The 23448-nt window shown below is 41.5% G+C and overlaps 1 protein-coding gene across 7 annotated transcripts in view; it reads left to right on the forward strand.

The window, feature by feature from the left end:
- The window catches only part of PPP2R2C (protein phosphatase 2 regulatory subunit Bgamma), a 255847-nt gene extending 233958 nt beyond the window's left edge, over positions 1–21889 (forward strand). For all 7 annotated transcript variants that reach the window (XM_073648119.1, XM_073648129.1, XM_073648163.1 and 4 more), the window contains 3 exons: positions 11983–12152; positions 14397–14488; positions 14888–21889. In XM_073648119.1, the coding sequence (XP_073504220.1) occupies positions 11983–12152; positions 14397–14488; positions 14888–15179 (554 nt within the window). In that variant the 3' untranslated portion in view covers positions 15180–21889. The remainder of the gene's footprint in view (positions 1–11982; positions 12153–14396; positions 14489–14887) is intronic.
- Positions 21890–23448: the final 1559 nt, after the last annotated feature.

Below are 23448 nucleotides of genomic sequence, written 5' to 3' on the forward strand. Positions count from 1 at the left end.
AGGGCTTATTTTTTGCACCCTGAGCTGACATTTTTATTGATACCATTTTGTAGTAAATACAATGTTTTGATCGCTTCTTATAGCATTTTATTGCAATGTTGCAGCAGCCCAAAAAACATAACTTTAACTTTTTTTCTCGTTACGCTGTTTACTGATCTGATTTGTTTTATATTTTCATAGATTGGACATTTCTCAATGCAGCAGTTCCAAATATGTCTATTTTTTATAATTATTGCTTTATTCTCAATGGGTCAAAAGGGGGTGAGTTGAACTTTTGTGTTTTTTTTTTTTTGTTCTTTTCATATTTTTAAAAAAAAAAAACTTAAATATTTTTAAACTTTTTTTTAATAGTTTCCTTAGGAGACCTGAAGCTGTGATTGTCTGATCACTGGTGCTACACATAGCAGGGCTTCTGCACTACTATGTATAGCAGAAATTATGATCTCCTATGAACGCCGGCCAAAAGCCGGCGTTCACAGGAGTATCACAATGATAAGCACAGGGGTCTTCTGCAGACTCCCGGCTTTCATGACAACCCATCGATGCCCCCCAATCATGTGACGGGCGCCGATGGGCAGGACTTCTAGCTGGCACGTGTTAAATCCCACTGTCAGAGATTGACAGTAGGATTTAACTGGCTAACAGCCATGGGTAGAGCCAGCGCCCATCTACCTGCAACTGTTAAAATCATATTACAAACCGACTAAATCAGCTGTCATGTGCGGGGAAAGATTTGGGTTCAGTGCCAGAGAGCGTAACAAAGTCAGGGACACGACATATGACGTAAATATACGTCATATGTTGTGAAGGGGTTAAACGTGTTGGTCACTACTTTTCTATAGATGGCCAGTCCTTAGGGCTTATATACATGACCGTATTTTCAATCCGAGTGCCACTTTTTGACTACTGTCAGGTTATGATCCTATAAAGGGACACTGGCAATGTTTTCAGGTTTTAATATATTTGTTATGTGTATTGTCAATTTTGTATTGAGGATTGCCAAAAATCTTTTATTCTTGGTAGTAAAAGTTAAGTTTTAAATCCACTATAGCTGCTATATATGGTTCTGAATTGTGGACTTGGCAGGAGAGGCAACTCACGTACATTGCCTCCCCTTAAACTTTGCTGTAATTATCCGAGTGCGATCTGCCAAAACATCGGACTCGGACCAATGTTATTCTATGGGGCTGTGGACATGTCCAATTTTTTCCTCTGACCAAGTCTGTCCGAGTAAAAAAATCTCAGCATGCCCAAGTTTGATTTGATATTCGGAGTCAATGAGTGCGTGGAAAACATCGGACTGCACTCAGATGACCGAGTGCGGTGCTAGAATGGAGAAGATGGAGACATTTTTTTTCCTCCATCTTCTCCTCATCCGAGAGAATCGGATCCCTCTATGATCTCACTCTGATCAGAGCGTAATTATCATAATCAGCCCAATTCTCTCAAATGAAAGAATATACAGTCGCCTGCATCTGCCTTTAGGATAGGCCATAAATATCTAATCAGTGTGGATGCCAAACCCAAAACCCAGCAGCCCCACTGGTCAGCTGTTACCAGCACCTGTTCATTTCAATAGGTGTGGATCTGCAGTACCCGGCCGTGGCCACTATAGATATTACAGAGCTAGTTTGTTCTGACAGCATCCAAGAGCTTCCTGCCAGCGCTGGTAACAGCTGATTGGTGGGGCCCGGTGCAGAGTGTCGCACCCAGTCAATCAGTTATTGACGGCCTAACCTAAGAATAAGCAATCAATAAAAAAAGTAGTGGCAAACCTCTTTAAAAATTATAGGAATGGTACAAAACTGGCAAGTTATCACTTATTCACAAGATAGTAAAAGGGGTTGTCTATGTGCATTGCGCACACTGTCATGATTCTGCAAGGTCACCTCTATCCCCTGGGGTCCCAGGCTAGCCGGGACACTGAATCTTTGGCCTGCTGCCCCTCACCCGCAGTGGAGCACCACTTTATATTGTATCTGCATTGTCAGGACAAAGATACAGCTAAGATATATGACAGAGTCAAGAGAAATAAGCTTCTGGCAGGACACAGGATGGAGCAGGGGATGTCGGTGACCCTGCGCAGGGGATGTCGGTGACCCTGCGCAGGGGATGTCGGTGACCCTGCGCAGGGGATGTCGGTGACCCTGCGCAGGGGATGTCGGTGACCCTGCGCAGGGGATGTCGGTGACCCTGCGCAGGGGATGTCGGTGACCCTGCGCAGGGGATGTCGGTGACCCGGCGCAGGGGATGTCGGTGACCCGGCGCAGGGGATGTCGGTGACCCGGCGCAGGGGATGTCGGTGACCCGGCGCAGGGGATGTCGGTGACCCGGCGCAGGGGATGTCGGTGACCCGGCGCAGGGGATGTCGGTGACCCGGCGCAGGGGATGTCGGTGACCCGGCGCAGGGGATGTCGGTGACCCGGCGCAGGGGATGTCGGTGACCCGGCGCACGGGATGTCGGTGACCCGGCGCACGGGATGTCAGTAACCCAGTGCAGGTCGTTGCTTTATGCCACCTGCAGAGGGCCCTGTGACTTCTCAGACCTCAGTCTCTTCACCCGTTGTGGGATCAATGTAAGGTGAGTAACTTTTATTTTCTGGAGAAAAAAAATGAGCCACTCTTAACTATAACAAGCACTATTTTCCAATTACAGGGTCATAAAGATGGGTATTTTTTATTGTGCTGGCACTAGGTCGGTTTTCACTACTCTTTGGGGGTAGAAAAGAGGTTTTAATATAATAAATCAAAATTTTCAATTTATCTCTTTTTGTCTTATTTTTGTGATATCAATGACATTAATCTAAAATAGTTAATAGTTGTAAAATCAAAGTGTCACCAGACTATCTTGACTTTCTACACCAAACTACTGGAAACTTTTTCAATCTTCGGTATAAAATTTAGGAAACCTTCCGAGTAGTTTCTGTAGGTTTTTTTTTTGTGACATGTAGAGATGTGCGTTCTTGCAGTAGTATAGTAATTATCAATTAGACAGATGCGAGGTAAAGCGTTATATTCAGCCTCTTGGCAGTCTAAAATTACTGATGACAGTCTTACAAAGGCAAGTGTATAATTTAGAATAAGCATTCATACTGTACAGTCTGAGCTAATTCATGATTGTAACAGTATGGGCCTGCTGCCATGTATGTATTTAATGTTCCAGATATGTGGGGAAAAATGAGAGAAAAAAAATCATAGCTTTCTGTAATATGCACTTGCTATATTATACCACTTACGTCTTTGACCTGTGTTGATACCCGTCATTCACACCAATACAGCAGCGTTAGATCACGCTGTGACATTTGTCACATGTTTACCCTTAATATTGAATGACAATGTTGTACAATCTCACATTATTATTTTCTCACTTTGACACAGTTAAAAGGGTGCACTGTTAATGTTGATGTAAGCAGGTTAGAATTGTTCATGAGGTAGGCTGGTACTGTTCATTCCGAAATCTGGTGCTGTTCATGAGGTAGGCTGGTACTGTTCATTCAGAAGTCTGGTACAGTGCATGAGGTAGGTTGGTACTGTTCATTCAGAAATCTGGTGCTGTTCATGAGGTAGGCTGGTACTGTTCATTCAGAAGTCTGGTACAGTGCATGAGGTAAGCTGGTACTGTTCATTCAGAAATCTGGTACTGTTCATGAGGTAGGTTGGTACTGTTCATTCAGAAGTCTGGTACTGTTCATTCGGAAGACTTGTACTGCTCATGAGGTAAGCTGGTACTGTTCATGATGTGGTCTGGTACTGTTCATGAGGTGGTCTGGTACTGTTCTTTCAGAAATCTGGTACTGTTCATGAGGTAGGCTAGCACTGTTTATTCAGAAGTCTGGTACTGTTCATGAGGTAGGCTGGTACTGTTCATTCAGAAGTATAGTACTGTTCATGAGGTAGGCTGGTACTATTCATTCCAAAATCTGGTACTGTTCATGAGGTAAGTTGAGACTTTTGATGGGGAAGACTGTTATTGTTTATGAGGTGACTGGTACTGTTCATTCAGAAGTCTGGTACTGTTCATGAGGTAGGCTGGTTCTGTTCATTCAGAAGTATAGTACTGTTCATGAGATAGGCTGGTACCGTTCATTCAGACGTCTGATACTGTTCATGAGGTAGGCTGGTACTGTTCATGAGGTGGTCTGGTACTGTTCATGAGGTGGTCTGGTACTGTTCATTCAGAAATCTGGTACTGTTCATTCAGAAGTCTGGTACTGTTCATGAGGTAGGCTGGTACTGTTCATTCAGAAGTCTGGTACTGTTCATGAGGTAGGTTGGTACTGTTCATTCAGAAGTCTGGTACTGTTCATTCGGAAGACTTGTACTGTTCATGAGGTAAGCTGGTACTGTTCATGAGGTGGTCTGGTACTGTTCATGAGGTGGTCTGGTACTGTTCTTTCAGAAATCTGGTACTGTTCATGAGGTAGGCTAGCACTGTTTATTCAGAAGTCTGGTACTGTTCATGAGGTAGGCTGGTACTGTTCATTCAGAAGTATAGTACTGTTCATGAGGTAGGCTGGTACTATTCATTCCGAAATCTGGTACTGTTCATGAGGTAAGTTGAGACTTTTGATGGGGAAGACTGTTATTGTTTATGAGGTGACTGGTACTGTTCATTCAGAAGTCTGGTACTGTTCATGAGGTAGGCTGGTTCCGTTCATTCAGATGTCTGGTACTGTTCATGAGGTAGGCTGGTACTGTTTATTGAAAAGTCTGGTACTGTTCCTGAGGTAGTCTGGTAGTGTTCATGAGGTAGGCTGGTACTGTTCATGAGGTGGGCTGGCACTGTTCATTCAGAAGTCTGGCACTGTTCATGAGGTAGGCTGGTACTGTTCATTCAGAAGTCTGGTGCTGTTCATGAGGTAGGCTGGTACTGTTCATTCAGAAGTCTGGTAATGTTCACGACGTAGGCCGGTACTGTTCATTCAGAAGTCTGGTACAGTGCATGAGGTAGGCTGGTACTGTTCATTCAAAAGTCTGGTACTGTTCATGAGGTGGTCTGGTACTGTTCATGAGGTGGTCTGGTACTGTTCATGAGGTGGTCTGGTACTGTTCATTCAGAAGTCTGGTACTGTTCATGAGGTAGGCTGGTACTGTTCATTCAGAAATCTGGTACTGTTCATGAGGTAGGTTGGTACTGTTCATTCAGAAGTCTGGTACTGTTCATGAGGCAGGCTGGTACTGTTCATTCAGAAATCTGGTACTGTTCATCAGGTGGGCTGGTACTGTTCATTCTGAAGTCTGGTACTGTTCATTCGGAAGACTTGTACTGTTCATGAGGTGGTCTGGTACTGTTCATGAGGTGGTCTGGTACTGTTCATGAGGTGGTCTGATACTGTTCATGAGGTTGTCTGGTACTGTTCATTCAGAAATCTGGTACTGTTCATTCAGAAGTCTGGTACTGTTCATGAGGTAGGCTGGTACTGTTCATTCAGAAATCTGGTACTGTTCATGAGGTAGGTTGGTACTGTTCATGAGGTAGGCTGGTACTGTTCATGAGGTAGGCTGGTACTGTTCATGAGGTGGTCTGGTACTGTTCATGAGGTAGGCTGGTACTGTTCATTCAGAAGTCTGGTACTGTTCATGAGGTAGGCTGGTACTGTTCATTCAGAAGTCTGGTACTGTTCATGAGGTGGGCTGGTACTGTTCATTCGGAAGACTTGAACTGTTCATGAGGTGGGCTGGTACTGTTCATTCAGAAGGCTGGTTCTGTTCATGAGGTAGGCTGGTACTGTTCATGAGGTGGTCTGGTACTGTTCATGAGGTAGGCTGGTACTGTTCATTCACAAGTCTGGTACTGTTCATGAGGTGGTCTGGTACTGTTCATGAGGTAGGCTGGTACTGTTCATTCACAGGTCTGGTACTGTTCATGAGGTAGGCTGGTACTGTTCATTCACAAGTCTGGTACTGTTCATGAGGTGGGCTGGTACTGTTCATTCGGAAGACTTGAACTGTTCATGAGGTGGGCTGGTACTGTTCATTCAGAAGGCTGGTTCTGTTCATGAGGTAGGCTGGTACTGTTCATGAGGTGGTCTGGTACTGTTCATGAGGTAGGCTGGTACTGTTCATTCACAAGTCTGGTACTGTTCATGAGGTGGTCTGGTACTGTTCATGAGGTAGGCTGGTACTGTTCATTCACAGGTCTGGTACTGTTCATGAGGTAGGCTGGTACTGTTCATTCACAAGTCTGGTACTGTTCATGAGGTAGGTTGAGACTTTTGGTGGAGAAGACTGTTGCTATTCAGGAGGTAACTGGTACTGTTCATGGGGAAGTCTGGAACTGTTCATATGGTAGGCTGTTAATGTTTAGGGGGAAGGCTTGTAATGTTGATGGGGACCGGACAGGGTAGTACTTTTGATGGGGCAGGCTACAACTGTTGATGGTGGCTTTCTGATAATGTTGATGGGAGCAGACTGATATTTTTGATAAGGCACATTGGCAATGTTGAAAGAGGCAGGCTACTAATGTTGATGTGAGTAGCCTGGAACTGTTCATTGGGGCAGGCTAATACTATTGATGGAGTCAGGTTTGTACTTTTGATGAGGGGTACAGTGGATGGAGGCATTTGTGTACTTTTGATGGGGATGGACTGGTATGTGGCAGATTTATACTTTTGTGGAGCCATCCAATGCTGTTAATGACAGAGAGGGTGATATTGTTTATGATGGCAGTCTGGACATCGTGCTCCATTATGCTGGAAAAAAGCATTGTTCAGAAGACTTTATGATTGTACTTTTATTTTCTGGACAATCATTCTTCCATGTGTCCCAAACAGTCTGAAGGGGGCTTCATCAGAGAAAATAACTCTACCTCCGTCCCTTGCTTTCCAATCCCTGTAAGCCTGCAGAGTTATTTTCTCTGATGAAGCCCCCTTCAGACTGTTTGAGACATCTGGAAAAATGATTGCCCAGAGAAGAAAAGAAGAACGCTACCACGAGTCTTGTGTTATGCCAACAGTAAAGCATCCTGAGACCATTCATGTGTGGGGGCTTTTCATCCATGGAAGTGGCTCACTCAAAATTTTGCTTAAGAACACTGTCATGAATGAAGAATGGAATCTCAATATCCTCAAAGAACAACTTCCACCAATGATCCAGGAGCAATTTTGGCAGTGAACAATTTTTTTCCAAGCATGATGGAGACCATGTCACAACTCAAAAGTGATAACTAAGTGGCTCGTTGAACAAAACATTTGGGCCTATGGCAAGGAAATGTCCCAGATTTCAATCCCATTGAGAAAATTGTGATCAATCCTAAAAAAGCTGGTGGACTACCACAAATTGTGATAAAATACAAGCATTGATTAGGGAAGAATGGGTTGTCATCAGGATGCCAGGGCGAAGGGCAGAAGTCTGGAGAAATATTGAGTCTTTGCATAAACTTGATGTATTTGTCACTAAAAGTTTAAAAAAAACTTATGAAATGCTAATATTTGTACTTCAGAAACCACAGAAACATCTGACTAAAAGATACAAAGAAACACAAAATTTGTGTCAGTCTCAAAACTTTTGGCCACGACTGTACATCTGCTTACCAACAATGGACCAAAAATGGCTTCCAGAAGATTTTATTTTTTATACATGACCCCACAGTATGGTCATATGTTTGCTGTGTGTGCAGTGGCGCTAATGAAATAGTATTAGAAAAAAAATAAAACTCAATAAGAACCGGGGGGGGGGGAAGAAGTATCAAACCAAAAATACAGGTACAATTATCTAAAAATAAAGTTAATATATGTAAGTATTAAACTAATTCGTAGCATCTTCTCTAAGAGAGAATTCCACCCACAGCAATCTATAAACAGCACGTAGCCATATGAAGAAACAAGCTGGATGTAGCAGAGCTAAGACTGTGCCCAAGAAAAGAGGAGTAGAAGAGGAATATATATGATCCTAAAAAAAAATACGCCATTTTTCGATTTTCAAATGCTTTAAATGTAAGGTTTCCAATGCCTAAATGATAGTTGGAGGAGAGCTGCTGAACACATCCTTTGTTATCCCTTGTTATAAAGGTGTGATCTATCTGTAATGATAATGAGAAGCAGAAAAGTCACCACGTATGATTTTAGCATTAGTCTTGGAGGACCTTTGGGATATCAGTGATGTCTCAATAGCCACACACCCCCAGCAGTTGGATTCCCTGATCTGAAACCTCTAAAAGGTGACCTGGGTGATGTAGTATGCTCCTTTAAATCACTTAGGACAATATTTTTTCTTGTTCAGGGTTGACATAAGTAATGCAGACAGACAATAGTGTCTCGCCCAGGGGGATATAGGGGACTCGGTACCCGGAACTTTTACCTTGTTTAGGATGTCACGGCAGTCGGCTCCCGGGCCCGTACTCTGGGGTCTCTCTTGAAAAGGGGTTTTAGTGTAGAGTTTGTCTCGTGACGCCACCTGTGGTTTCCGGTAATAGTTACTGGTGCTCCTGCAGACCTCCGGGGGTGATGGGATGGCAGCTGGGATGTTTCTGCTCCCCACAGGTGGAGCGGGCCCCCGGGGCAGTGTAGATGCAGATGGTGATGCTGGGCGTTGTAGTGCAGAAGAGATGGCGCAGCAGGAGTAACTGACAGAGAGACAGGAGATTCATTTCAGTACCTTTACTGGTGCGGATGTCAGGTACGGTCCAGGGTACTCGGTAGGAAGGGTGCACTTCTGGACTCTCCCCAGTGAGCGGGTATAAGGCCTCCTGGTTCGTTTCTCCCTCTCGCTAAGCTCCTGGCCAGCCTGCAACTGGGCCTAGCTTCTGTGTTGTGTTGTTCTCTCACCTATCGCTTCGTAGTAGGACCTTTCTCTGGCAACCACTATCCCTGGACGCCGGGGCCTTCGTGGTTCCTAGTCCTGTAAAGAGTTTAGCTTCAGGTCGACCAGGGATCTGTAATCCTCCTGGTATGCCGGTAATCCCTACTGGGTATAGATGACCCTGTAGGCGCGGACCCGGTGTCCGGATTATGTCTTGGGGTGAGCCTGTGATGCTCCTCTGCCCCCTTAACTCCTTTCTCCTCTCTCCTTGCCTCGGCCACACTCGGAGCCCTCAATACAGCAGCGGCCATGCTGCTTCTTCACTGGTCTAAGCGCCAGCACGCTCTCCTCAGACTAAACTGAACTGCCTGACTCCACCCTCTATAGATATATATCCCTAACAGGGCTCCCTCTGGTGGTATGAGGTGGAAGGGTGGAGGTGTTTGTTTGTAGTGAGGGCCTCTTGTGGAGTAGTCCATCCATGCACCCTTTTTGGTCCTGTGGTACCTGTTGTAGCAGGGTGCCACAATAACAACTGTTCAATTGCACTTTACTCACTGGGAGGCAACAAGCTTGATGGGTACAAAACCTCTTTCAGAGGTAACAGGCTTAAAAAGAGTAGACGGTGGGTATACAGCAACAGGCTAACACTGGCGACACGTTGCTTGTACTTGCAACAGTCTGCTGGTTAACTCCTCAGCAGCACTTCCTTCATTCCGACAGGGTCAGTCAGTCAATGTGGTCACCTCCGATCAGGCATCCAACCAAAAGGTCAGCTCTACCTCTCTGAGGTGAGCTTGGACAACCGGAGATGGCCCATTGATCGATTTATAGTGCTCACTGTACACACTTCTGGGTTTTTTGCCTGCAGAGTTGCACCCTTGATTGTAGTAGGGGCACTCTCCTTTGTCTATATTTCAATTTCTGTTGTTGTTCGTGCTCCTTCTTCAAGGACACCAGCCACTAGTGGGCCTTTTAGATGGATTTTTTGACCATATCTTGAGACTGGTTTAAGGAATCTGCTGATGTCGCCATCCCTGGGGCAGATTTTGACCAATATGTAAGGTTGCACTGGGTGATGTGGTCTGTCGAAGCAAAAAAGGCAATGGTATTTACCAGCCAAGGTCACAGAAACTAATGCACAAACAGAATGCAGGAGACCCCCGTAATAAAGGTGGAGATAACAGAGGTGCAAAATACTGATGAAACAACCATTCACAACCTACAAGTTCATAGAGGGGGTGATTGTACAGTATTAAAATTGCATACAGATGAATCTTGCAATAGGCTGCAAGTCACACACATGTACAGCAAAGGCCCAGCTACCAGCATATTACACGCCCATACTATTACATGCGGCGGGCTGCCCTGCTCTCCTTAAGCTATCACAGAGGGACAAGCCCCTAGTTTACAAGGTCACCATTGATAAGTCTGATCGTCTGCACCCTGAAAAAAAAATGAAAATGTGCAAAAAAAATGAAATATACAATAAATATTTAGATATTGGTCGATATTTTGGCCAAAATATTCAAGCTATGTGAAGGATCCTTACTATGTTGCGAACTGGCGCCACCGCCCCCGTGACTAAAACCGGAATGCTGCGAGGGGAATAAAGTTAATTTTCTCCCCGCAGCATTCAGCTGAGTGCAGGCGCCGGGTAGGTTAATAAAGCTTTTATCCTGCAGATTAACCACAGACCTGCAGGTAAATAGCGTTTTTTTTCCTGGTGACAGGTTCCCTTTAACAGCCTTAAACAGAGTTAAGTATAAAGCTAAGAACCAACCCTGGGATACTTTGCTCCTAATTGTGACAGTTTGCTGGCAAACACCTCAGCAGTACATTCATTACTCAGGTACAATCTTTTTGTATCCGACACAGTGCAGAGCAGCACACATCCACAGTGCAGTTCATGGATCTTCGTCACAGTCACCTCTCTTGGCCGCAGTACCCTGGAATAATCCTTGCCTTCCAACTTGCAGACTCTTGTGGCCTACTCACTTAATTACTGCGTCACAGTTCCTCACACACTGGCAATTGTGTCTGGCTATCTCTGATATGGTAATTCTCTTCACCCATATGCTTCAACACTATGCCTGGTCAGTGGACACACTCTTTACTCTCAGGAATAAGCTTATTTGTTCCTCTCTGTGGTCGGAAGCTTCTACTTTTTTCTGTAATGATGGTTCTGTCATCCAGGAAGACTATTCTCTTCCACCCGCTGCAGACTTTTACAACTTCAGTGCAGGATGGACCTTCTTACATTCTCCTGTTTGGCTCTAACTAGTTCTTTTGGGTGACACACCAACTGACAAGTGTTACTCACCCTTACATTACCCTTACATTTTCAGGCTGCTGCTTGCATTATCTGCAAATCTTTCTGAGCTTAAGCAAGCACAACAGAACTTACACTTATGTGCTAATGCTAACTCCATACTCCCAATAACTTAGCATTTTACCAAGCAGCTCAGTGTGTTAACTATTTATGCTCTGAATAAATCACTACAGACTTCATTCCTGCTATTCATTGGCATGCTGTACGATCATGTTAGACGTAGGGCATGTCTTCTACAACATGTACTGATACAGTTATAGCAGCATAAATATAAACACATGGCATAGTATAACATTATACATATAACAACTAATATTAATTTGGCATTAGCACAGTTTTGCACAGTTCAACAGGTGGAAACATGGGTTTAATAACAGTCTATGATATTTTTATTTGATTATGGTATTAATGGGACATGGTGTGAAAGATATAAAGAAGCATCTTGTCATATTGGCAGTACAGTTCCTAAAAAAAGATATTGAGTAATGCTGCATATACACGTTAGATAAAACTTAGCAAAACCTGCCAATTTCATCATGATCAGCCATTGATCTAATGTGGTTGATACATGGGAAAAGAAAGATCAGGCATATTGGATTTCACTATGCCCAATCCTTTGCCAATTGACAGAATGTACATTCGACAGGAGGAGCATGTTTTGGTGCTGTCAGGTGAAATCGCTGTCAAGACGAGTGTTTAGGTGATAGCTATTGAAAGTGTGTGGTCTTTTGAAATGATAACATTAGCCGGCAAGGTGTCATTTTACCCCAAAGGTTTTTAATATACGTAATTATCCTCGGATACTGCGTGCGGGGGAGGTTTGTGTTTTCTTTTCTGAATAACCAGGTTAGATTATGTGCTTAGATTATGTCCAGTAAATAATGTAGCAAATAACGTATTCTTTCTTACAGTTTATGAAGAACCAGAGGATCCCAGCAACAGGTCATTCTTTTCTGAAATCATCTCATCAGTTTCTGACGTCAAGTTCAGTCACAGCGGTCGTTACATGCTCACACGTGATTACCTCACTGTCAAAGTTTGGGATCTAAACATGGAAACCAAGCCTATTGAAACATACCAGGTAAGTCCATGCTATAGTGTGAAATGACTAGAAGTTTTTATATCAACTTATATGTAATGTGTATTTTTGACAAATCGTATTTTTATTATTTATTTTTAGAGCACCATTGATTCCATGGTTCTGTACATGTGAAAAGGTGTTTAAATACAAATATAAATGACGGTGAACAAACTAACAATGACAGACAGAGGGGAGAGGACCCTACCCGTGCAGGCTTACATTCTGCAGGTTAATGGGGAAGGAGACAGTAGGTTGGGGAAGGGGTTGCGTCAGCTCCGGTGGTGGTGAGATGGTAGTGAGGTTATTAGAAGCTGTAAGCTTTCTCGAAGAGATGGGATTCCAAGTTCCATCTGAAAGTTCTGAGTGTGGTGCACAGAATTCTATAGGATAAGGGAAACTCTAGAGAAGTCTTGGAGGCGATTGGGTAAGGAACATACAAGTGGGGAGGAGAGAAGGAAGTCTTGGGAGGACACAGATCCATTATTCTGGTCATGGGTACATGACACTCAGTCTTCTCTTGCTTCAAGATCCTGGAACATCATGCACAAGATTTTTCCCCTGGTCATTTCCCAATGTATGTTCCATAAGTGACGGGTACACAAGCATTGTTCAATGTAGTTGTTCACAATGCATGCTTTGTTTAAAGCGCATCTGTCAGCAGGATTGTGCTTAGTAAACTACATAGTGTAATGGCACCCACCTGACAGTGTGAGTAAAATGATACCTTTGATGATGAAATCCGTCCAGTGGTTCTTCTGTAATCTTTATTTTCAGTTCTGCCATAATGTTATCCATGTGCTCTGGTGCTCTCATTATGTATTCCTATCTCTGCCTTGTGACAGGTCAATGTGCTTTCAGTGACCTGCCTACTGTTTTTAAATATTGGCTGTGTAATTTCTGTTCAAAACTGAAAATTTACATCCCACAATATCGCCACCACGGCCCGCGCATGCGCAGTAGCATCTTTTGGTTGCCGAGAGATGCTACTACGCACGCGCGGGCGCCATTTTTCTAGAAAAAAAAAAAAGAAATTTGTCTGCAGCAACATGGCCCCCGCTGCCCGCGATTGCGCAGTAACATTTCTCGATCGCCGAGAGATGCTACTGTACATGCGCGGCGCCATATTGCTGCACCCAAATTATTTTTCCTGAAGCAAAATGGCGCGTGCGCAGTAGCATCTCTTGGCAACCAAAGATGCTACTGCGCATGCGTGGGCCGCGCCGGCCATATTGTGGGATGTAAATTTTCAGTTTTGAACAGATATTTCACAAACAATATTTAAAACAGTAGGCAGGTGACTGAAAGCACAGTGACCTGTCACAAGGCACACATAGTAATACATGAATACATAATGAGAGCACCAGATCACATGCATATCATTATGGCGGAACTGAAAGTAAAGATTACAGAAGAACCACTGGACAGATTTCATCATCAAAGGTATCATTTTACTCAGTGTAATGGAGCCTACCTGACAGTGTATGTAGTTTACTAAGCACAATCCTGCTGACAGGTGCGCTTTACGTAGTGAACATGGCCAGTAAAAAAGTGTGCTTCTGCATGCCCATGTATGTTTTGACACTTATTATGGCTCGTACTTTGTGGAAAAGCCCAAACAGAAAAAACAATGTTACACATGATGAGTGATACGTGGTTGGACACAGATCAAGAGAGGCGACCAAGCATCAAGTCACTTGTAGAGGCAACTGTGGATTTGCGAGGTTATGATTAATAAGGTATAAGACAAATATACACAACATTAGTGATGTAAAGTAATTAAAAAAAATTAATGTTGTGGTCTGCTTTATATATTCTAAGTTAATTGAGCAAGTTTCTCAATTTCGACTCCTGAACTATTACTACTTATCACGACTTCCGACTTACCAGTGCCAGTGCTTTTTTAGGCCCATAGTAAAAAAAAAAAAAAAAATTAGTTCTGGTCAGCCCTTTTAAGAATTATACACCATGGAACTAGGCTTGTGTTTAATCTTCCAATGAAAAGTTCTAGATTCAAGTTTTCCTGGCCAACGTATATGCCTTTACATTGCCTCCCAAAGGCGAGCAGAAGCTTTGTAATAAACTAACACGCTAACAAAGGAAATTTTGCAAAATTGCAACTCTCTTATTTATTCAAATAAACCTCAATAAGGAGGAAGTCTGGGGATGGAGCATAAATGATGAAATATGGTGGTAGAAGACCCAGTTTTTGTGAAAATGTAACCAATATTATTTCTCGTCCTGCAGGTTCATGATTACCTTAGAAGCAAGTTATGTTCCCTGTACGAGAATGACTGCATATTTGACAAGTTTGAGTGTGCCTGGAATGGCTCTGACAGGTAATTATTGCTAAACATACATTTTTTTTTTATTACACCCTCCGAAACGAGTTGAGAATGTATACAGTCAAGTTATCATCTATCCATTCAATTTGTAATGAGTGTATGATCACTGGAGGCTTGACCACTGGGACCCCACCAATCACAAGAATGCCTCCCCCTTTTGTGAATGAAGTGTTAGTGTGTAGTTGCGACCATTCACTGTTATGGGAGTGATAGAAATAGATAAGTACTGTGTTCAGCTATCTCAGTCAGTCATTAATATTAATGCCCATGGTGATTGCTCATGTGCGCTACATGTACATTCCTTCTCGCAAGGGGCATAAAGACTCGGTTCTCGATATTAGTGGGGGTATTTTTAGCAATAGAAACATTATATTTTGTCTTGGTTTCCTTTAGTGTCATCATGACTGGGGCATACAACAACTTCTTCCGAATGTTTGACCGTAACACAAAACGAGATGTCACCTTGGAAGCTTCACGAGAGAGCAGCAAGCCACGAGCAGTCCTTAAACCTCGTAGGGTGTGCGTTGGTGGCAAGAGAAGGAAAGATGACATAAGTGTGGATAGTCTGGACTTCACCAAGAAGATCTTGCACACAGCTTGGCATCCCACTGAGAACATCATTGCCATAGCAGCGACAAACAATCTGTATATATTTCAGGATAAAGTGAACTCAGATATGCACTAGGATTACCAATTTTTTTTGTAATTTCTCAACCGACCTTCCCAAAGGCGTCATATTTTGATGACCTGTCCAGGATAGTCTCATTGGTGATGGAATTATTATAATGCTTTCTAAATTTCTTGTACAGATAAACCTCAAACAGTGGTGTCTTCTCCTTTCCCCACTGTCCATCCTTTTATTTATTTTCTTCATGTATCATAGAATAGTACATGAGCTTTGCAGCATAAAAGAACAGATACAAAAAGGTTGAATTTTAAAAAGTTGGCCAAAAAAGATTGCTTTAATATATTTGTTTTATTATTTTATTTAGTATGACTATTTCATTATATAAAAATTCTAAATATTAGGATCCAAAAAAAAAAGTCTGAACAAGTTATTCTGAGCATCCATAATATTATTCTATGTTGTAGTTTAATTCTACTTTACTTTTAAAAACTGCTAAGTATCTTAGGGCCGCCATCTTGGCACTGCTAGCAGGGACCCTAGCAAAAATTAAAAACCCAAACTTATCTGTCGACTGCCACCGACCATCTACTCGGGTCATGATGGACATTACAGTGAGTTTAAGGGCCCTTACCATTTGCTTGTATGGGTCTCAGACATTTCTGATGGCGGCCATAGGCAACCTACAATTATTGGATTTGATACGGTTTAAAGAAAAATTGCGTGAAGACAAGAAAAGATTGCTAAAATTATATAGAAACAATGAAATCATATTACAAGTCTGTATATTGCATCGTCATACTCTAGTAAAAACAAAATAATAATAATAAAAAAAAGCTAAATGCATGAACCATATTATGATAAAACTCAAGATTTGTCAACTTTATCTTATTCTTCGACATGCAGTGAAATTAATATTTCCCCTATGTGGCTAAATAATATATACCAAATAATGGGGGAAATAAAATGAAATCCATCTTTGCATGTGTAAATTCAGGTAGTGGAAGCTTGTGCTTTATTCCATTAATATTTAAAATATATGTAAATATATATAATTTACATTAAACAGATTGACATCCAATGCAGAAAGATTTTGCAACGCTCTGTCTCTTAATTTAATTACATGTGATTCATATGAAAAAAATAATTAAAAAAAAAAAGTGTGTGAAATTAAATAATTTTCCACTAAAGTGAACATAGTGTACGATAATAGAACAGGACAATGAGTTGCCACATATTAAAATAGAAGATGGAAAAATGTTTTCTGATGGGCAGATCCTTTGAGACCCATCGGAGCATAGTATAGGGAGTGCAAAGGTAGAAGTCGCATTCGGACCCTGCTTCTTTAGGGGGCTTATATACCCTTGTGCTATATCAGAAGATGCCAGTATTATAAATGGCACGTGGAAAGTCAGAGCCCTGTTACAGGGCCCAGGAGATTACAGTAAACCTTATTTCTTAGATCAAAGGTAGTGAGGAAACTCTTTCGATACATTAGATTAATGTCAAACTAACCCACTGAATTTGGCAGACCTGGCTGACCATCTAAAGTATATGGAGGCTTTTCAACTCTTCCCCTATTGCTGGTGTCAGAGCATAGAAGAATGGGCAGATGGATTTCAACATGCCCAATCTTTGTGTTTTCAATGGAATAAAGCACAGCCGCCACCAGGGGTCTTTGGTAGCTGCTTTAACCCTCTATTAAAACATATGCACACCTTGGGGGGGGGATATGGAAAGTATAGTTACCTAATGTGTATGGCCAGCCATAGGCAGGTTTTACACATCCAACATCACTGTCCGAGTACGAACTGCAATGTCCAGACCGTTTATGGATCTCCTTGACCCAACAGCGTCACTCATAGGGATATATGAGGCTGTGGACTTTGGATTAGGAGACTCAAGGCCGGCTCAGACTTTGCGGTCCGTTCTCAGACTGTGAATATCGTGTGTAAATCCAGACTTAGTCTTATTAAAGGGAAAATCCATCTAAAATCATGGCTTCCAATGGACTCCCATCAATTTTTTCCAAACAGTCCGAAATACTTAACACTAAGTTCACATCATGTACATTTGGTGTAGACGTCAACACAACAATCATTTAGCCAAGTTTATCCTTTTTCGCATATAGCTGACAAATATACTTTGGTATATATTTATTTTTACAGTATATGCTTTTCAGTACAAGGGTATCCTGCAAAAAAAAAAAAAACACACAGTGCACATAGCTCACGGTTTACTTTTTTATTGCACACATCTAGATCATACAGTCGGAGGAATTCCTCAACCGTAGATCTAAAATGTAATGTGAACTGAGCCTTAATATCTAAACTCCTTTTGTCAATGCCCATAAAATTCAGATTATGGATGAAATCACAATGATTTAGTGCTTTATGACTTAAGTGGGCCATATTTTCAAAACAGTGGGCCTTAGTTCAAACTAACAGGAAAACAAGGCCTCGTTGTCCATAGCAACCAATCAGAGCTCAGCTTTCATTTTTCAAAGTACTCTGGAAAAATGAAAGCTGTACAGTGATTGGTTGCTAAGGGCGACAAGGCAAATCTTTCCGTTTGAGTTAATAATTGAGGCCCATTGTATGAGAATATTCCATAGATCTCTGGGCAGCACCTATGGGGAAGCATGGTGCTTTCTGACTCAAGGAAATTTAGGCGGACTTCACCTTTTTATATTTTAATAAAATCGGAGAATTTAGTTTGTGTGTTGCAACAAAATTTGGGGGAAACAAAGCTGTAAAAGGAAAAAAAAAATCATATTCCTGTTTTATTGTGAAATATATATGGTCTGGCTGCATGCTTTTTATGTACCAAATAGGAGAAAAAAATGTTTTCTTAAAGCTGCAGTTCTATTTTGCTCATTATTGCATTTTATACACAGTCCATATATTTCAGGATTACCGTATATCGCTTCATTTTGTGACGTGCCGAGGCACAGGACGCAACGGCTGCTTGGTTGAAATTTTCATTAAACATGAGAGAAGTATAAATGAAACTCTCATGAAGTTCACCGTCTCTATGCAGTTATATAAAATCTCCGACGCGCTTCTGAAAATCCAGAGAAACTATAGAAATGTTTACATGTTAAACTTGGTTCTGTGAGAATTTAGTCACAGTATTATAGCCGACTTTCCACCTATACGTAATGGAAGCGTCCATTTTGTGACACCCTGCAGCCTCCATATACCTAATACTGATTCATTACCGAGGTACTGCTGCTCCAATATCTGCGAGACCTGACTCATTTCTTAAGGAGCATCAAACGTGCACTTTTTCATTTTTTGGGTTGGGTCCACAAAATGGCTGCCTTCATTGGGTATACGGTCGTTTTCACATGGCTGTATTTTCAATTGTGTATTTCTTAGGGTGCTTTCACACTTCGTTCTTTGCCACGTTCAGTGGTCCCGTCTGGGTGTTCAGTAGGCATATACGCCCAAAAATGATGCATGAGAGAGCACATGGTGACTCCGTCAGCACCATTATAGTCAATGGCCCTGTCGGTGCATACGCTCAAATCCCATTTTGCCTTGGGTTTGGACATAATCCCCGACGGGACCACTGAACGTGGTGAAGAACGCAGTTTGAAAGCACCCTTACCTATTGTGGCTCCCAAGCTGTGAAACGACGGTACATCTTTAAAGAATTTGGGGTAGATTGCAGCTCCAGTTAAAATAAAAATCCTTTATTGAAAAAAATAAAATTTCAACTCTATGGGAAATGTTAGCGAAACTATGTTAGAAAATGACAGGCATGCTGCCGCTACGCGTTTTAGGGTTTTGATTTTTAACTAGAGCTGGAATCTAACCCAATTCTTTGAACATTTTGAACTTCCGCTCTCCCACTATACAGAGCCGCAACAGGTGAGCTGGCATCTCCTCTATTCCGTAAAACTACATCTCCCAAGATTCCCTGGTAGCCTCAGACTGGCAGTGAATGTTTGGAGTTGTAGAGATACAATAGTTGGAAAGTCACGGTTTGGAGACAATTGGGATCAGTTCTAGCTTTTAAAAAGAATTACATAAAAAAATACAGACATGTGAGAGCTCCCTACAGATATGTTTTAAAGGGTATTTGTTACCAGGATTTGTGACTTTAAGATTAAGGTTTCTTTACAGAATTATATCAGCACAGTTGCATCCATTAAGTGGCTCCTCAAAGTGCTAATCAGGAGATAAGAAACAAATGACCCATTTCTCCCCTTAAGGGAATCTGTCAGCAGGTTTTTGCTACCTCATCTGAGAGCAACGTAATGTAGGCAAATGGAAGCTGAATCCAACGATGTATCACTTAGGTTACTGGGTGCAGCAGTTCTAACACAATCAGAGCTTTTAGATTTAGAATGAAGCAGAGCTGAGAAAGCTAACCCCGCCCACACCAGACTCTCAGTGTACAAAGTCCGTATATAGTGAGCTGCTTATCACAGAAGGGGGTGTTGCCAGACTAATGTAGTCAATGTAGGCAATGTTAATCTCTTAGTGATAAATCCTTCACAGTTAGAAAACAATAGCACACATTTTGACAAGTGACACAACCCTGAATTCTGTGTTTAAGCCTGTAGCCCCTGCTGTCTTCAGATTACATAGCAAAAACCTGCTAACATATTCCCTTTAAAGGGTGGTTTAAGGAATAGAAAAAAAAAAGAAAATGTAATTATGAATAAATTCTTAAATCATTTTGATTAGTAAATCATATTTATTTTGTCTAAGTAGGTAATGAATGTAGAATTAAAATAACCGCCATCTTGTTACACAGATAAAGAACCAGAATGTAGATAGTACAGGAGCCTTTGAGCATGTGCAGTAGGAAGCATTGCCGCTGTGACCTGCAGATAACCTATACCAGGTATTTTCAAGCAATTTCCATGTCACCGCAGCGGAGCTTCCTACTGCAAATGCTCACAGGCTCCTCTATTATTAAAGGGGTTGTCCAGTGAAAACAAGTTATCACCTATCCAAAGTTTGCAATTAATATAGTACACGAAAATTGCTGTTGTCTTGTTACTCTGACAGAAACCTACCCAATAATATTAAAGTGGTTGTCTGGTGATAGGTGATATCTTGTTGATCGGTTGGGGTCCGACTGCTGGGATCTGCACTGATCTGCAGAAAGGGGCACTTTTTATCTGCATTAATATGGAGAAGCAAAGCGCATGCCCGACCGCCACTTCATTCATGCCAACCACTGCATTCAACTTAACCAGAGAACAACCCCTTTAGCATTCAAGATGGTGGACATTTTCATGTATTATATTGAATATGCTAGATAAAGGTATTTAGGAATTTATTCAAAATTCTTTAGATTTTCTGTTCCCCTTTAAGATTCCTGTTACTATGGAGACATGTCTACAAGGGAGGTCACATGCCTACTATCAGTTTTGATAATTGGTTTATAGAGTTGGAGGGAGATATGTGACAGGCTTTGTTTTGACCCCTTAAAGGAGGAGCATATGTTACAAATATTTTTCTATCACTGATAGGCAGTTTAGGAGGTTATTTAAAAATCAACTAAAGTTTTATTTATTTATTTATTTTTATATAATTTTGTCCAGCATGGAAAGTTATGAAACTTTGCAAATCACTTTATTAGGGAATTTGTCTTGATTCCCATAAAAAAATTGCATGTAAGTGGTTTCCAATTCCTGGCTTTTCTCCAGTCTACTCGCCTTCCTTTACCTACATTGATATCATTTGGAGTACAGATGATGGCAGTAAAAGGGTCAGCTCTGCCCTTGTGTCTCACCAACTGTGAGGATAAGGTGCTAGAGAAGACTGTTGTAATAAGCACAACACTCAGAGGAGGACACAGGTTCTGACCCACCACTGCCATCATCTGTACTCCCAATGACTACGAACTAATATCAGTAAAGCTGAAGGCAGGGAAATAGACTGGGGAAAAGCATGAGGTCGAAAGCCACATGTATTTTTTTTACAGGAACAAAGACAAATCACCTAATAAAGTGATTTGCAAAGTTTCATAAGTTTTGCTGCTGGACAAAATTATTTAAAAAAATATATAAAAATGTAGTTGTTCTTTAATGACTGATTATTGAGCCGCCATTCCTCTAACAGGTTCCCTTTAAAATTTCAGGCCTTATTTATCAAAACTGGTTAATGCAATTGATGGTGTTGCCCAAAGTAACAAGTCGGGATATCTGCTTTGAATTCCAAAATTGCTATGATGGCTGGAATCTGATTGGTTGATATGGGTAACACCCCCGCTGAACACTGGTTTTCATAAATGAGCCCCGATGTGTATTATACGTCTTTCTAGAGCTGCTCGGCTCCTGTAAATATGCATGTTTTATAGTTTGGTTTGAGGGAAACGGCTGCTGCTTTCAAGCGCAAGAAGCAAAACTTTTTTTACATATATATCTCAGTTTTCCTGTATGTTAAAGTGATACATACAAAGCGTATGTTCTACTTTTCTAATCTTATGTATATACGTGTGAAGCACAACAGCATGTGCACCGATTTTCAGCCATACTGCACACAATATAAACTGTGTCAGCTTTTGTTCAAGGAAATGAGGAATGTCTGTTTATACTGTATAATGTATTTATTATGGACAATATATGTATATATTTACTGAACCGATGTAAGCTTTTCTTTTTTCTTTTGCCTTCTGTAAAAAATATATATATATATAATTTTAAAGATTGTTCTAGTACCATGGACAAATGAATGACGTGAAATAAGCAGATAAGGTTCGACCTATTTGTGTGTGGTCTCAATAACATGGCTTATTTTAAAATGAAATATTGGGGTTATTCCATTTTTTATTACGTATGTATGTATGTGTGTATATATGGAGATTCTTTTCCAATTGGTCGGTTGAATGGATTTATACTCGTGTGTGAGAGTGTGCTGAGATTTCTTGCTGGGATAGAGGGAAGAGAGAGCTGCAAATACTTTGAAATTGGTTCAAAAAAATGTAGTATATTAATTAGTAAGTCAAGTACCCTTATACATACATTCAATTAAAGGCCCTGATTTATCAAGAACTGCATTTATTTTATGCCGGTCTTGATGGGGGGACGAGGTGATTCTTTAAGAGGTTCATATATCTTAATGAATAAAGCGACAAATCTTTTGCTACTCAGGGAGTGCAATAAGATTTGTGGCGTAAAGACCACCACCACTCATCATGAATTTGATGAGCCGGGGTCACCATCATGCCCCTGTCCCGCCCCCAATTCCATCCACTTTGTTGGAAATGGTGTGAAAACACCAAAAATTTGCAAAAATTTTTGTGCAAGTTCAAATTTGTGACTTTTTGAAGATTTTTGCAACAGTTTTCTTGCAGAAAAACTTACATCAATTGGGGCCAAAGACACTCTAAATCTTGGTTCATTGGATAAGCTGATTTCTTAATTGTTCTGCTACTCTCTGCCATTGTGTACAATTTGGATAGCTGTCAGCTGAATGGAGGACGATCGTTCAGACTGCGACTATCTCAGCCAGCTTCCCCATACACAGAAGCACTTTCTTTGCCGATCGCTCCTGTGTTCTCTATGAGGGAGCCACTGACAGACTCCTCTACCGGAGGCTTAGCGCTTAGACAACAAAAGGATCGACTGTACGATATCGGAAATGCCCATACAGATTAAAATGATGTCCGAACCTGTTGATATCGGCGGGTTCAACCATCGTTCGTCAAATATATATTGAGGGGCTTCAGGCTTCATTCAAATATCCATGTTTTTCTCAAACATGAAAAAAACAAACCAATTTTCATCATTGGGCTGGATCAGATTTTCATCAGTTTTTGGTCAGTGTGTCTGTTTTTACTATCAGCGAATTTCTCATATGCAAAATAACATTTTTTTTGCAAAGCTTCTGCTACTCATTATATTGTTAAAACAGACAGCACACAAATGGCAAGTGAATGCCACCTGTGTGCTGTATCTGATTTTCACGGACCCATAGATTTGTGTGGGTGATTTTGATCCGTGACCCGGATCAAAAATGAAAACACCTCTGTGATTTTTTTTTTGCAGACACATGGTTCACAAAAATATGGACATGTGAACAGGCCTATAGACTTAAATGAGTTCTCTCCATGAAAATAAACGTACGTGAAGAATTGAAGATGGAATGAGGCCTCAGGGAGGTGGACTTTCAATGCAGTGCGCAAGTCAGAAGACACATTAAAGGGAATCAGCCAGTAGGATCAACCATTTTAAGCCGTCTATGGGGACATTCAGGTCATAGGAAGCTGAATAAAATGATAGCTTGGTATCTGCGATCCGGTGTCTTATTCCAGAGAAATCCACATTTTTCTTAATCTAAGATCTATGGGCCGGACATAGATCTCC

The sequence above is a fragment of the Phyllobates terribilis genome, unplaced genomic scaffold (assembly GCF_046119375.1).
Source record: "Phyllobates terribilis strain yellow unplaced genomic scaffold, ASM4611937v1 Scaffold_1__5_contigs__length_1240528914, whole genome shotgun sequence".
Lineage (NCBI taxonomy): Eukaryota > Metazoa > Chordata > Amphibia > Anura > Dendrobatidae > Phyllobates > Phyllobates terribilis.